Here is a 17,523-nt window from a genome sequence, read left to right on the forward strand (position 1 = left end):
GAGAATTTTCAGGGAAAAAAAAAGGAAGCAGAAAAATGCTCCTAAACACCAAGGGGCTCCTCTATGGAACCCATGACCAAGTCAATAAAAAGCAACTCCTGTCTCCCTTCCCCAGTCTCTCTGGCTTTCTTTTCTATTATCTACCTGCTTCATCCCAGCCAGAAGAGAGCCTGTAAGCTCCCCATCTGTCTTCAGAGCAAAAGAGCTTGGACACCAGGAAGAATAGGCTGTAAGATCACTTCCTTGGGAGGGTGGCTCAGTGCCCTCACTCCTGGCTCCATTCCAGTTCAGCAGAATCTTGCTGTGGGATATTTACCCACTCCTTTGCAGGCCATAGAACTGGCCCAACTATGAGCAGTAGCAGCTCTGCCAACATGAGAAAGGGGCAGCAGTTTTCCTAGTTTTAGCTATGCACTCAACCCTTTAACGGCCCATACACAGCTCAGGCTTCATGCAATTATGCATTTAATAAATGTACTGAAGAAAAAGGGGAAAAAGCATAAGCAACAAAGAAAAAAATAGATAAAATGGTCTTCACTATCAGGTGAAAAGGTAACAGTGAATGGAAGAAACTTTTAAAAATCATATATCTGATAAGGGTTTAGTATTCAGCATATATAAAGAACCCTTACAGCTCAAAAACAAAAAGACAAATATACCAGTTTTTTAAAAGTGGGCAAAGGATTTGTATAGATTTTTTTCAAAAAAAGATATACAAATGGTTAATGAAAAGATGCTCAACATCATTAGTCATTGGGGAAATGACGATTATTTGTAGACGATTTCTTATAGAATTACCATTATACCTATTATCAAATAATGATACAACTCTAGATAGGTTTAAGGATTTGCTTTTTATATTTTTATGCTCAACTTTAATTCCGCTATGATATTCATTTCAAAATTATTTTAATGTAATCTAACTCAGGTCTCTTTATTCAGTGAAAACAATTTTATATAAAATTATACTGTTCATTCTTCACAGATCAGTTTTCATTGTTATTACATATAAAATATTCTTACAATAAATCTAAGTAATTATTGTCTTTTTCTAAAATTTAGATTCTTGTGTGGTATTTAAAAAATAAACCATTGTTTTAAGCTTAGAAATGGTTTAGCATACATTAGTTTTCATTGAAATGGTATTTTTAAACCAAATTTTAATAGTAATTCAAGTTTTTATACATTTAGAACAATTATGATTTTTATTTACCATACTTAATGCTAATTTATTTCTTATCTAGTCATGCAGATGGATCGATAAAGTTTTGGGATGCTTCTGCAAGTAAGTTTTAAGTTTCTCCTTATATTACAGAAAACACTTAGTTAATATTTACTCATAGCCATTGACCACTTTTTAGTTTGGACAGTTAATATTTTTGATACATATTTAGCATACACATATGGCTGTGTTACAAAAATGCATTTCCTATATTATTGAATCAGTCTAAAGTATTATCTCTACTGTACTTTTATGATATAAACAGACACAACTGAAATCACTCTTTATCAGCAACCTATTATATTTATGAGGTAATGTACATTGGAAAAAGTACCAAACTTTGTCAGACTAACTCTTTTCAAGGAATTTCCTTCACCTCCTCACTCTTAGAAAAGTGCTTTTATCCCACTAGTCTTCACTTTTCTTTGCCACTTGTCTACCAAGTCCGTGAGAATCAAAAGAAATAATTTGATAAATGTAAAACTTCTTTTGAAATCTTGAGAATTACATAATTTAAGGACTACAGGTACTCTGTTCAATGTTGAAGGGCATGCAAAGATTTAAGACTTGATTATACCCATACATACCCTTCAGAGAACTTACAGGGCAAACAATATGATAAGAACTCTAAATGTAGTACAACCCAAATTCTATTTTTTATCGGAAATGGGAGATTTATTTGAACCAGGTAGATCCAGGAAGGGTATTTTGGTGGGGTGACATTTAATGTGAGTTTTGGGAGATAGTTAAGATTTTGATAGTCAGGACTAGGAGGAGAAGAAGTGAGCAATGTCTCTAAGTTTCTCAGTAACCATCAAGATAGAGATAACTCTTTGGAGATAAGGATACAGAAGAGTTCTGGAAGTTTGGATTTTGTTGGAACACCAGGAAATTCAAGTAAAACTGTCTATCAGGTAGGGAGAACAGTCAAGAATGGTAACTAATTAAGAAGCAGCATAGAAGTGATACTTGAAGCTATAGAAGTGAACTGAGAAAGACTGATGAACAGAAAAGCAGAGGGAAGAAGGTTGAACATTAGTGATAATCTTCGTCTGCAATCTAGAGTCCTTTAGCAGTGGAGCAAAGCATCAGCAAGAGGAAATGATTAAAAGATTTAAAGCCATGAAATCTGAGGGCCCTTTCTGACCTCACACAATAAAGATCAATTGTTCAGGGGGAAATTCCAAGGGACAACAGATTTTTTATTTTTATGAACCTTTTCATGTAAATCTGAGTTTGTTCCACGAACACAGTTAATTGTATAGTTACAATTACAACGAGCAAACATCTTTGCTCGTTTTCCACCACCTCAGAGTCACTCCTTAGCTTCTAAAATGTGAGAAGACACTTTAACACTTTAATGACTGAAGTGCATACCACCCTTAAGCATGCACGATAATATTTAAGAAGTTAATTTTAAATAAAATATTTTATTACATTCAGAACATATGTTGCAGAGGTTTGCAGCATGTTTAATATTTTTACTGTAATCAATTATAAGGGCATATCTCCAAATCGATGGATGTCATTGGAGAAATATCACTTAATTTGCCAATTTTGTGGGATAAGGTCCAGTACAGGAAATGAGGTTATACCGAATTTGAAAGTTGAGTTTATGTTAATATGTGTACCGTTGACCTTGAACAACATGGGAGTCAGTCAGATTGTGCCAACCCTCTACACAATCTGAGCATAACTTACAGTTGGGGCATAATTTATAGTTGGCCCTCACTATACACTATTTCTCTGTATCTGTGGTTCAGCATCTGAGGATTCTATCAACCTCAGATTGTGTAATACTGTAGAATTTACTATTGAAAATTATCTGAGAATAAGTGGACCAATGCATTTCAAACCCATACTCTTCAAGGGTCAACTGTATTCATCTTCAGTTGCTGAGTATTAAATTACCACAATTTAGCAATTTAAAACAAAACCCATATACTGTCTCACAGTTTCCGTGTGTCATGAATCTGGTTCAGGTTAGCTGAGTTCTTTGCTCAGGGTCTCAGAGACTGCAGTTGAGGTGTTGGCTAGGACTGCAGTTTCACCTGCAGCTCAGAGTTCTGTTCCAAGCTTTTGTGGTTGTTGCCAGAATTCATTTTCTTGCAGCTTTAAAACTCGTGATTTGTTTCTTCAAGGCCAGCAAGGGAGTGTCTCTCTAACTTCAGGGAAGGCCCTGATCCCTCTTTTAAAGGGCTCACCTGGTGCTCGCTTCGGCAGCACATATACTAAAGGGCTCACCTGATTCTGTCAGGCCTACTAAGGATAATCTCTGTTGATTAACTCAAAGTTAAATAATTATGTCTGCAATATTCTTTAATATTTCCATGTCACATCAGGCTTACAGAAAAATCATAAAAACATACTATGAACTGTTGTATAGCCTTCAGCCAGATTCCCCAAATATCTATGTATGCATGTGTTCCCTTCACCCGCCCTCCTCTCAATCTAGCACTTGCTTGCTCCCTCTCTCTCTCTTCCCTTCCCTCCCCGCTTCCTCCCTCCCCCTCCCTCCTGTCCTCCCCCACCCTTTAGTCTTCCTCTCTTCCCTCCATTTTCACACACACACACACACACACACACACATATACATATATACATATATACATATAGCTTTTTATAATCATTTGAGAGTAAGTTGCAAACATCATGCTCCTCTAACAGTACATGCCCCCCTAAATACTTCAGTGTATACGTCCTACAAACAAGGGCATTCTTCTATATAATCGAATTATAGTTATCAAAATCAGGAGCTTAATATTAATACAATACTATTATCTAACTTCCACATCTGACTCCGTTTTAGCCAGTTGTTCCAATAATATCTCTCATAATAAAAGAAAATCTAGGATTATTTGTTGGATTTAGTTATCGTATCTGTTGAGTTTTCTTTAGTCTGGAATGGTTGCTGAGTATTTGAAATTGACATTTTTAGGAGTTCAAGCCAGTTATTTTGTAGAATCTCTTCCAATTTGTGTTTGACTAATGTTTCTCATGATTAGGTTCAGATTATGCACTTTTGGCAGGAACTCCTAGAGTTTTAGAATGTTTCTCAAGGATCCTTTGTAGAATCAGACCTTTTATATAGCGGAGTTATCATCAGGTTCTAAAATGGAAATAATATTCCCCCAAATAAATATTCCCAAAAACAATTCACAAAACCAGACTTTTTTAGCAATTACAACTGACCATTTCCTAACACAGAGCCACTCAGAAAAGATTCTTTCTAAAAGAGTCCAGATCATTGGACTCCCAGTATTACTAACTGGTACTGGTAAATTACAAATGTTTCTCATCTGAAGGAGTGTCTAAAAATCTGTTGAGAGGAATAAACCCTCGAAGAATAGCATCAACCTCTCATCTAACAATCAAAGGAAAAAATTGTGAAATAGTATTGAGGAGTCCCCCTTAAGAGAGAAGTAGGCTCAGTAGTTTCATTTAAAAGTTTCTGAACCCAAGTATTTTTGTCAATAAACAAGGATAAAAATACTCACTTCGCAGGACTTTTCTGAGGAGCTCATGAGACAATGCATACAAAGGTCCTACATGTTCTTTGGTATGTAGTATATGTTCAATAAATGTTTATTTTTTCCCTATAGTCTTCCTCCAGCTAAATGGTACTGATATGAGAGCATGACATTGAATGATTCCTTGTTAAAATGTAGTTTATTTTGTTCAGTTGGGTTTTACTTTTGTGATTTAATACGTATATTTAAAAGGCTTCGACAACATCTATGAATTAAGTTCAAATTAGAAGATAACTATGATTCAATATCTTATAGTAACACTGCAGATGCTGTACAAGCTAAAAACTTCAAAAGTGTTTGAAAAACAGAAGGTAGGAGAAGGAAAACAAACATGTGAAATTGTAGAGGAAGATCCATATGCCATTCAGATGATCCACTGGTGTCCAGAGAGCAGAATATTCTGTGTATCAGGAGTCTCTGCATATGTCATAATTTATAAATTCAGCAGACATGAAATTACAACAGAAATAGTGGTAAGTCATTTAAAATTTAACTTTCACACTTAGAGTTATTAAAAGAAAACAGTTATCATAGATCTTAACTAGTGCTTGGTATGGTTTTAAGCCACCAAGGGTACAGTATGTGGCCAGTAATCCAATTCATAGAATTTTTAATTGTTCTTGTTACTTATTATAACATATTAAAAAAAAATTTGTCTTAAAATGACAAAAACAGTTCTCTATCAAAATTTAGTATTATTAAATAGGATAGATTGTGCCTATAGGTTTTATATAGATAGTTACTGATTTATTTTATATATAAATGTCAAATTAATGCAAGCTTTGTTCTATATCTTTATTAAATTTTTAAAAAATTTATCTTTTTGCCAACTAATTGCCATAAATGATTATTTCTCAACTACAATAAGATTACTTTGAATGATTTTTTAAATAGCAACATATTTGTAGGGTGGAAATAATTATGGGCCTGCCTTACGTAATCTTAATTTTTAAACTGATGAAATAATTTAATTATTCAAAATAATGATGCTCTCATGGGATAAATTAAATCTAACTTAAGGCATCTATAGATAATGGGTCTTCTCTACCCAGTCCATTTTACCATTTTATCAGAAAATAAAGATTATCTATTAAAGGCCTATGTATAACTGTTTTTACCTCAACGGCTAAAATTAAACATTGCCCTTAAAGTATATATTAGTTAAAACCCAGGCTTTGGAGTCAGATGAGCCTAGCTTTTAATTCTGGCTTTACCAATGAATATCTGTGTGATTCTGAACAAGTCACAAGGCCCATTAGTCAGTAGTACAGTCTGGGTAAGTCTCAACTTCATCACTCATATAACTTCCTGTGTAAATAAAATAGAAAAACAGAAAATAATCATAAACTAGAAATTGTAATGCCACTTTCATAGAGTTCTTGTGATGATTATATAAAGTCATTAGCAGAGTGTCTTAGTAAGCACTCAATAATTGGTAATTGTTATTGTCACCAGAGGTTTTAAGTTTTAAGATAATTATGACAATCATTTTGATAATATTGCTGTATTCACTACTCCATAATTACACTTTCTCAAAAATGCTTATTTTTACATTGAAAAGTGAATGTTTGTTATAAAATAGATTTTATTTGAGCATTGAATGCAGTCATAAAGTAATTTAAAAACATTTTCAGCTTTAAAAAAAAAGGGTGTGGATCACCTTTTTATTCCAGTATAAATTATCATATGTTTTTCATTAAGCAATTCTGACCAAGCTAATGAAATTATATAAGAGCTAAACTAATGAAACAAACAAAAATATGGAATTTATTTTGGAAAATTTATACTGAAGTAATTCAAAGTCAAGATTGAATGAAGGTTTTTTAAAGCTAAGAAGCTTTGTACAAATAACAATTTGTGTGTTGCGTGTGTGTGTGTTTTTACAGACACACACATCCAATTTAGGTTCTTTCATTGGAATAACCATGACCAGTTTCTCCTTTTATTTTATCATATATGGAATTGTAATTTATACTTTATCTTAAGGAATATTTATTATACAGAAAATTTATCTCCACTGGTAGGTATTTTCTTATAATTCTGAAGAATTAAAAAACATTTTAAGGACTTCCCTGGTGGCGCAGTGGTTAAGAATCCGCCTGCCAATGCAGGGAACATGGGTACAAGCCCTGGTCCAGGAAGATCCCACATGCCGCAGAGCAACTAAGCCCATGTGCCATAACTACTGAGCCCGTGTGCCACACAACTGCTGAAGCCCACGTGCCTAGAGCCCATGCTCTGCAACAAGAGAAGCCACCGCAGTGAGAAGCCCGCACACCACAATGAAGAGTAGCCCCTGCTCGCCACAACTAGAGAAAGCCGTGCACAGCAACGAAGACCCAACACAGCCAAAAATAAATAAATTTATTTATTTTTTTAATTTACATTTTTTTGTGAATGCCACTGAATATTCTATATAATTTATTATTTAATTCAGTTTGGGGTATCTCAACTTTACTATGAATTGAACTAATTAATCTGAAAAAAATAATGAATAATTACTGAAAGAGTACCAGATATTTTAATGTGATTGTTATGAAAATCTAGGTTAAATCAAAACTTGATTTTTCTTTTTTTAAGTCATTAGAGGTACGACTTCAGTGTGATATTGAAGATATTATTACGCCAGAACCAGACACAAGTCCTCCATTTCCTGATCTCTCATCCCAGCTTCCTTCTTCAAGGAGTCTTTCTGGGAGCACTAACACTGTGGCTAGTGAAGGAGTAACGAAGGATAGTATCCCATGCCTCAAGTAAGAGTTGCTACCAAATTTTAAAACAATTTTACATGTTAATTGTATAATTCATTGAAACTGTACCAAATAAAATCATCCTCCTCTTTTATTAAGTTGTTGTCAAGTGGTCTACAGTCCACCAAGGGGTACCTTTGTCTTCTTTTTTTGGAATATCTATGAAGAGGGCACAATATTTCCATTCTTCATTACTAATTAATATATTTCCTTCCCTGACCGACCCTAAAGAAAACATAGCTTTGATAGAATGGGAAAACGTTTGGCAGAGCAGAAACTTGCCACTTGCCTGGTACTTCTCAACTGATAAAGTATTTTTAGGGAACGTCTTCAGCCTTCTTGTAATCCAAAAGTTAAACCAAGTTTACTACAAGAATACTATGTCAGAAAAAAGGCTTTTTTTCTCTCATGGTTACTAGGTTATTGCATAATATTTCTTTCTCTTTTTTCAACTGATACTATTTTGTAATAAACTGCATTGTCTCAGTATATCTAAACAAATTTAGTGTCATGCTCAAATAAAACTTAAAGTTAATCAAGCCTATAGTGATGTTTATCTTGTTTTTATGCTTTCTGGTAATAGGGTACAAAAGAATGCAGTTTCCTTAAGTTACCACTTACTGCTTCTACATCATCAAACCAAATGTTTCTAGTATTAGCTGGTTGGAGAATTTAGCCTAAGCAAGGAATTTCTCTGAGCCTCATATGAAACTATCTGAGTCTGCTACTCAAGAAACTGTGGATAACTAGTTTCCTCATTTCCTATAAAAACACTTATGGGAAATTTAAAGATGAGGTTTCAGGAGAAAAATAAGCTTACCATACAGTTAGCAGTTGCTGTACTTTTGTAATCATTGCTTCTGCCCCGCACCCCAAATTTTTCTTGTGAAATTAAAAAAGGAAGTATAAGTAGGCATTACTGAGAGGAAAATCTATGAAGGGGAAACAAAATCATTAAACTTTAGCAAATGGAAAACTTTCATAATGTTATAATTTTACACATTTAATTTTTCCTTCATATCACTTTGCTTCACTTAATTGATTTATATTAAAATGAAAGACAGAAAGAGAACAAAAAATTAAACAAAGCTTAAGAAAGCACTGTAGATTTATTAGCTAAGAAGACCCATCACTAAAGTGGGTCCTGCAATGACCTGAGTATTTTTCTATAAAATTTAAAAAATATAAAAGATAGGGATAAAAGAGAAAAACCAGTAAAATCAGCAGAAATCTGATAGTGGAGATGAAGTAAATAATACCATGTGTTGTAGCATTTAATGCAGACTTGTAAAGTAGAAGTGACAATCTTAAGGATTATCAAGAGAACCAAGGGGATTCAGTATAATCCTCTATGTATATAAGCTCCAAAGGACCAAGCAGCAGAAGTATATTATTCTTTGAGTTACAGTATATTACAAGTGGTTCTTGAGTTGCATATAATCTATGCTTTACTAAATTATATGTTGGCATCCATCCCTAAATGATTTTCCTTTGCTGGATTTAGATATCCATATATATAAGCTAATAAATAAGCCTTTCAATACTGCCAGCTCTTCGTTTTTAGCAATATTACAATTCTTATCAATATACACATGTTTGTGCAATTATCTGATTTTCTTTTGACTTTGTATGAGGTCATCATAGGCCTCATTAGGAGGATGAGACTTAAACCAAATGTAGATGAGGGAGTTATCTGAAGAATATCTGGTGGAAAAGTATTCCAGGCAGCAGGAACAGCTAAAGCAAAGGTCTTAAAGTGCCTGGCATATAAGGAGGTCAGTGTAGCTAGAACAAGGAAAGGATGGTGGGCAGTAGAGGACAGGTAGTAGGAGATGAAGTCAGATGGGTAATAGAGGGCAAATTATAGGCCATTGTAAGGACCTTGACTTTTATTCCTAATTAAATGGGGATGATTATAGGGTTTTAAATACAGAAGTGATATGATCAGACTTAAATTTTAAACTGGTCACTTTGGTCACTATGGTGAAGGTAGATTTGGGGATGGAAGGGAAAGGTAAAAGATGGGAGACCAATAAGGAGGCTATTGCACCTACCTAGAGATAATGTTAAGGTCTGGCAGATTCAGCAAAACAGAAGAAAACAAAACAGAACAGGATACACTAATTTGAATTTCAGAGAAACAATGAACATTTTTAGTATCAGTATATCCCAAATATTACATGGGAAATACAGTAAAAAAAAAAAAACCAAATAAACAAAATAAACCCATTATTTATTGTTTATTTGAAATTCAGATTTAAATGGATATCCCATATTTTTATTTGTCAACTGTAACTAGGATGGTAGCAGTACTAAAGTATTATAAAAAGTGGTCAGCTTCTGCATATATTTTGAAGGTAGCACCAATACATTTGATAATTGGTTGGATGTGAGATATGAGATGCAAGGTATAAGAATATTAGTCAAGGATTACTTTAAGGTTTTTAAACTCAATAACTAGAAGGATAAGAGCTGCTATCAGCTGGAATAGAGAAGGATGCAAGTGGAGCAAATTCATAGAGAAAGCAGGAATTCAGCTTTTGAATATGTTGAACTCTTAAGTTGGGTGGTAGATTAATGGTCATAGTTTTTATTGTTATGCATTATAACTTACATATATGTAACAAATATTATGTAAGAAAAATAAATAATAAAAATAATTAAAAATACTACTATCACAAGAGAAAAAGGAACTGATGAAAGCCAGGTGAAGTTGTGGATCTGACTGAAAAACTACTTAAAGGAAAGGCTAAGAAATCACAAGTGTCTTGGTTTATTTTGAGACAGCTAGAGAAGATACTGCCTACCTGCATAATGTCCTCAATGCCTGGTGTTGTATATTTCTGTAGGAAGATTTGTTGTAAATTCTGAAAATAAGCATGAACATACGTATTTGAACTGTATATGATGCAATTACTTTTTCTGTTTTCTAGTGTTAAGACACGACCAGTGCGGATGCCTCCAGGGTATCAAGCAGAACTTGTTATTCAGTTGGTCTGGGTGGATGGTGAACCTCCACAACAGATTACTAGCCTTGCTGTAAGCTCGGCATATGGAATGTAAGTAGTTAATAGTCTTCTAATGTGTACTGTTTATCTGATATGTTTGATATATTTAAATGTTTCTTTTAAAATACTTAAGTGAAATCCTAAAAATGGAAAGAAGCCCTTACCTGGATTTTTATTAGATTGAAAATGGTACTAAGAAAAATAATAATTTAAATATAAACTGTGATTCTGTGTTCTTTCTTGATGTCAAACTTTAATAGTATCCCCACTTTTAATGTTGTTGGGAGGTTGTTAGGATGTTAATACACTCATACATGTTTGTTTGTTTGCTTTGTCTTTTCTATCCTTTCCCTCCTTGTGTTTCATTTTGGATACTTTCTTCTGACTTGTCTTTAAAAGTTCACTAATTCTTCAGTGCTGTCTAATCTAATGGTAGATTGACTCATGGAGTTCAATTTCAGTTATTTTTTAGTTCTAGACCTTCCATTTGGTTCTTTTTAAAGCTCTCTGTTACCTTCTTAAATTATCACTCTTGTCTTTTATTTCCTTGAACATGTCGAATATAGTTACTTTAAATATGTGTTTGATAACTCCATAACTGGTTTCTAGCTTAGCATTTGTCTTGGTTTTTGGTCACATTATATTGTCTTCATGTAACCTACGTTTGCTTTTTGATTTTGTTTCCGTTTTGTTTTTTTTAATTCAAAATTATATGAACATTATATACTCACATATATATATATATATATTATAGAGAATATTATAGAGATAATTTGAGGTTCTAAATGATGTTATCATTCTCCAAAAAGTATTTTTCATTTCCTCTGACAGGCTAAACTGAGAGTCAGTAGAAAGTGCAGAACAGCATAATCCAGTCAGACATCCTGTCTTTGAAAGTTGGATTGTATTCCCTTTAAAAGCTAATTTAGTTCTAATTAATCCTTATTCCTAGGTTGTTGCCCTGCATAGAAGTTGTACCAAATTCTACTCCCACCAGCAATGTTTGAGAATACCTGATTCCCTACAACCTTTCTAACAATAGTATATAACCAAACTTTTAATCCCTGTCATTTTAAGTAAAAGGGAGTATATTATTATAATACTAACACTTCCCTTGTATCTTAAGTGAAATTGGACATCTTTTTCTCTATTGTGACATTTCTGTTTCTATTCTTTGTCCATTTTTTGGCAGAGTTGTTGTCTTTTAGGTTTGTGAAAAATATTTACATAGTAAGTAAGTTAGCTTTCTCTGTGATGTAACCTATAGATACTTTCCTTTCTTTTGTTTCTTTTATGACTTTGTTTAGGATGGTTTTTTCCATGCAAAAATTTAAAAATTTTTAATTTAATTTTTAAATTCTATTTTTTTCTTTTATGGCTCTGGATTTTGTGTCATACTTAGAAAAGCCTTTTTCACTTCAAAATAATGAAGAATATTGTCCTATATCATTGTTTCTTTAATATATTTAAGTCTTTATCTGGAGTTTATTTAGGTATGAGGTATGAAATAGGGATTAAACTTTATTTCTTACCTGATGACTAAGAGTTATGCCAATACCACTTCCTGGATATTTCATCTTTCCCCTCTAAATTTGGAATCATCTTTTATCAAATAATACATTAATATATATATATATTTGGCTCTATTTCTATACTTCCCAGTCTGCCCCTAAGCTAAGTCTCATGAGCTCTAAGAGAACTCCTTGAAGCCAGCTGAAAGGGTGAATACCTGAAGAAAACCTGTGTTCCTAGAATTTGGGGCGGGGGTAGATGTATGTGAATATGATATTGGGAGCTTGCTTCTTGGCTGAAAAATTCTTTGGTAGGAAAGCTGGCAGGAACAGTCCATGGATGAGGGGAGGAAAGGAAGGGAGTGTGGGGACAGCTGATAATCCCATTGTTTGATATGGCAAGAAGATATGCTTATCTTTTAACCCGGGTAGTTATCACTGAAGTTGGCTGAGCTCAAGCCATTTTCAGGGTTCCCTACTTAGAGACTGACCTACAAAGGCAAGGCAATGCCAAAATTAAGAGCTATGAAGGTGTATTGCCAGGTTCAGGAGCTGAAGGTTGTTGGAATAAGTAAGTCAGATAGAGAGCATATTTCCCTTATAAAGTTACTGTGGGGTTGACAGTCATTACAAAGCCTCTGAAGAACCTACACTTGTATGAGAAAGCTTGGACGCCTGCCTCATAGATACTCTCAACTGCCAAAAAACTCCAGTTCAATTGGCTATCCATGTATATTCCACCAAAGTTTTAGGAAGTAAGTAACAACAGTACTTATTTTCTTTCTGAGAACTTATTCCTCTTTCTGAGAATTGTGAAAGAAAAAAATCATATTCCTCTCATTTTATGAGGCCAACATAACCTGATGTCAAAACTTGAAAAGGGATTGGATCAAGATGGCAGAGTAGGAGGATGTGGAACTCATCACCCCCCACAAACAACTCAAAAATTCACCTACATGTGGAACAAGTCTCATGGAACTGGAAACTGTCAGAAGAATTCCTATACAACTAAAGCTGCAAGAAAGATTTCCATGTAACAGGGTAGGATGGAAAAAAGTCATAGGGTTGGGACCTCCACCCTGGGTAGGGAGCTGAAAGGTTGAGAAGGTCTGCACCTGTGGACCCTTACCCTGGGGGCTGAGTAGGTCAAGCCACAGACTGGAATTCCCAGTCCTGGGGCCCTACACAGAGGAGACAAGCCCCTTTGGCTGTAGATAGAACTGCCTGCCAAAACTGAATCAAGAAGAAACAGATAATTTGAACAGACTGATCACTAGAAGTGAAGTAGAATCTGTAATTAAAAAAACAAAACAAACAAACAAAACAACCTCCCTGCACAGAAGTCAAGGACTGGATGGCTTCAGTGGGGAATTCTACCAAAATTACAAAGAAGGACTTATACCTGTCCTTCTCAAACTATTCCAGAAAATTGAAGAAGAGGGAACACTCCCAAATTCATTCTATGAAGCCACCATCACCCTGACACCAAAACCAGACAAATATACTACAAGACAAGAAAATTATAGGCCAATATCACTGATGAATATAGATGCAAAAATCCTTGACAAAATATTAGCAAACCAAATCCAACAATACGTAAAAAGGATCATACAACATGATCGAGTTGAATTCATTCCAGAGTCACAAGGATGGATGGTTCAACATACACAACTCAATCAATATGATACACCACATTAACAAAAGGAAAGACAAAAACCATGTGATCATCTCAGTAGACAAAGAAAGAGCATTTGACAAAATTCAATATCCATTTATGATAAAAACTCTCATCAAAGTGGGTATAGAGGGAACATATCTCAACATCATAAAGGCCATTTATGACAAACCCACAACTCACATAATACTCAATGGTTAAAAGCTAAAAATTTTCCTATTAAATTCAGGAAGAAGACAAGGATACCCACTCTCACCACTTCTGTTCAACATAGTATTGGAAGTTCTAGCCACAGCCATCAGGCAAGAAAAAGAAATAAAAGGTATCCAAGTTGGAAGGGGAGAGGTAAAACTGTCACTATTTACAGGTGACATGATACTCTGTATAGAGGACCCTAAAGTCTTCACCCCAAAACTATTAGAACTAATAAATGTATTCAGCAAGGTCACAGGATACAAGATTAATATGCAGAAATTTGCTGCATTTCTATACACTAATAATGAAATATCAGAAAGAGAAATTTTTAAAAATCCCATGTAAAATTGCATCCAAAAAACAAAAAAAAAACCCTAGGAATAAACTTAACTGAAGAGGTGAAATACCTATATGCTGAAAGTATAAAACATTGATGTAGGAAATTGAAGATTATTCAAAGAAACAGAAATGTATCCCATGCTCTTGGATTGGAAGAATTAATATTGTTAAAATGGCCATACTACCCAAAGCAATCTACAGATTTATATGGAACCAGAAAAGACCCATAATTGCCAAAGCAATCCTGGGGGGAAAAAACAAGGCATACCCTTCCAGATTCTATACTATACTACAAATCGACTGTGATCAAAACAGTGTGGTAGGGCTTCCCTGGTGGCGCAGTGGTTGAGAGTCCGCCTGCCGATGCAGGGGACACGGGTTTGTGCCCCGGTCCGGGAAGATCCCACATGCCACGGAGCGGCTGGGCGCATGAGCCATGGCCACTGAGCCTGTGCGTCTGGAGCCTGTGCTTTGCAACGGGAGAGGCCACAACAGTGAGAAGCCCGCGTACCGCAAAAAAAAAAAAAACAACAGTGTGGTATTGGCACAAAAATAGACATATAGAACAATGGAACAGAATAGAGAGCCCAGAATAAACCTACACACCTATGGTCAATTAATCTATGACAAAGGAGGCAGGAATATACAATAGAGAAAAGACCGTTTCTTCAACAAGTGGTGTTGGGAAAGCTGGACAACTGCATATAAAACAATGAAATTAGAACATTCCCTCACACCATATACAAAAATAAACTTAAAATAGTTTAAAAACCTGAATGTAAGACATGACACCAAAACTCCTAGAAGAGAACATAGGCAAAACATTCTTTGACATAAAGTGTAGCAATATTTTCTTTGATTAGTCTCCCAAGGCAAAAGAAATCAATGCAAATGTAAAAGCTTTTGCACAGCAAAGGAAACCATCAATAAAATGAAAAGACAACCTATGGAATAGGAGAAAATATTTGCAAACTGTGCCTCCAACAAGGGGTTAATATCCAAAATATACAAACAGCTCATACAACTCAATATCAAACACACACACACACACACACAAAGAATCCAATTTAAAAAATGGGCAGAAGACCTAAATAAACATTTTTCTAAAGAAGATGTACAGATAGCTAACAGGCATGTGAAAAGATGCTCAACATCGTTGATTATTAGAGAAATGCAAATCAAAACCACAATGAGTTATCACCTCACACTAATCAGAATGGCTGTCATCAAAAGGTCTACAAATAATAAATGTTGGAGAGGATGTGGAGAAAAGAGAACCCTTGTACAGTGTTGGAGAGAATGTAAATTGGTGCAGCTGCTATGGAAAATAGAATGGAGGTTTCTTAAAAAGCTAAAAGTAGAACTACCATATGATAAGCAATTCTACTACTGGGTATATATCCAGAAAAAATGAAAACTCTAATTTGAAAAGATACATGCACACCAATCAATGTTCATAGCAGCACTATTTACAATAGCCAAGACATGGAAGCAACCCAAATGCCCATCAATAGATGATTGGCTTAAGAAGATGTGGTACATATATACCATGGAATATTATTCAGACATAAAAAATGAATGAAATATTGCCATTTGCAGCAACATGGATGGGCCTAAAGAATATTATGTTTTGTGAAATAAGTCAGAGAAAGACAAATACTATATGATATCACTTGTATTGTAGAATCTAAAAAATATACACATGAATCTATATACAAAACAGAAACAGACTCACATACATAGAAAACAAATGTGTGGTTGCCAAAGGGTAGAGGGAAGAGGGGAGGGACAAATTAGGAGAATGGGGTTAACAAACACAACTACTATACATAAAATAGATAAGCACAAGGTTTTTACTGTATACCACATGGAATTATACACAGTATCTTGTAATAACCTATAATGGAATATAATCTACAAAAAACCCAAATTACCATGCTGAAACTAACACAATACTATAAATCAACTATAGTTGAATTTAAAATTTTTTAAAATTAAAAAATAAAAATTTGAAAAAAGCATTACAAAAAGTGAAAATTATAAGTCCGTATCATGCATGAACATAGATACAAAAATCCCAGCCAAACTATAAATAAATATAGCAATAAAAATATCATAATCGAGTTTGGTTTTATACCAGGAATGCAAGGTTTATTCAACATTTGAAATGAATCAGTGTAAATCATCACATTAATAGGATAACGTAGAAAACCATAATGATTAAGCCATAGATGAGAAAAGCAAAATAAACATTAACTAACAACTAACTAAAACAAGAAGGGAATTTCTTTAGTGTGATATATGGCAGCAAATATTATTCATACTTAAAAATGTTAAAAGCTTTACCTCTGTGATAAAAACAAGACAAGGATGACTGCTGTGACCACTTCTATTTTCATTGTACTGAGAAAGGTAAATAAATCAGTCGTATGGATTGGAAACAAAGGAAATGTAAAAAAAAATCATTTAGCAGATAAAGTATTAGAATTAGTAATTGAGTTTAACAAGGTTACTGGATACAGAGTCCAGGTAAAAAATAGACTATATTTTCATATACTTACAAAATAGTTAGAAACTAAAATTGTATAAAGATTTCATCTACAATAAAATAAAAATAATAAAAGATCTAGGAATAAATCTAATAAAAGATATTTAAGACTTCTACCCAGAAAACTATAAAACTTAAGATAAATTTAAGAACCTAAACCATGGAATGAAAAATTCAGCAGTAGTGTAAAGATGACAATTTTTCACAAATTGATCTATAGATATACCAGAATACCAATATAAATTTCAGCTGATATTTTCCCTTCTAAAACGTACAGAGAAATGCAAAGGGCCACAACTAGCTGAGACAGTATTAAAGAAAAACAGAATTAGAAGACTGCTCTACTTGAAAACAAGACTTACTAAATAAAGCTGTATTAGTCATGACAGTGTTCTTATTGGTGCAGGATAGACAAATAGACCAATGAACAGAATAAAGAGCACAGAAATAGATACAAGCATATTTAGCCAAATTGGTTCTGCAGAGCAATGGAGGAAATGACAGGTTCCCTGCCACCCAATAAGTAGTACAAAGTCAATTGAAAAATTATATAGAAAAAATGAAATTTGACTCTTCCACTGTACACAAAGATTCTAGAAAGTGTAATAGGAGAGTTTCTTCATAATACTTGGGTTAAGGAATTATTTCTTAAACAGTACTCAAAAAGTATAAACCATAGAGGAAAACATTAAGAATTTCTTGGGGGCTTCCCTGGTGGTGCAGTGGTTGAGAGTCCACCTGCCGA

At 34.1% G+C, this 17,523-nt stretch overlaps 1 protein-coding gene across 7 annotated transcripts in view; it reads left to right on the forward strand.

Moving 5' to 3' along the window:
• The window catches only part of STXBP5L (syntaxin binding protein 5L), a 364,746-nt gene that overhangs the window by 216,567 nt on the left and 130,656 nt on the right, over positions 1–17,523 (forward strand). For all 7 annotated transcript variants that reach the window (XM_060298126.1, XM_060298127.1, XM_060298125.1 and 4 more), the window contains 4 exons: positions 1,245–1,285; positions 5,008–5,225; positions 7,333–7,505; positions 10,436–10,561. In XM_060298126.1, coding sequence (XP_060154109.1) covers positions 1,245–1,285; positions 5,008–5,225; positions 7,333–7,505; positions 10,436–10,561 — 558 coding nt within the window. The remainder of the gene's footprint in view (positions 1–1,244; positions 1,286–5,007; positions 5,226–7,332; positions 7,506–10,435; positions 10,562–17,523) is intronic.

Source organism: Globicephala melas, chromosome 4 (assembly GCF_963455315.2).
Source record: "Globicephala melas chromosome 4, mGloMel1.2, whole genome shotgun sequence".
In the NCBI taxonomy this organism is placed as follows: Eukaryota; Metazoa; Chordata; class Mammalia; order Artiodactyla; family Delphinidae; genus Globicephala; species Globicephala melas.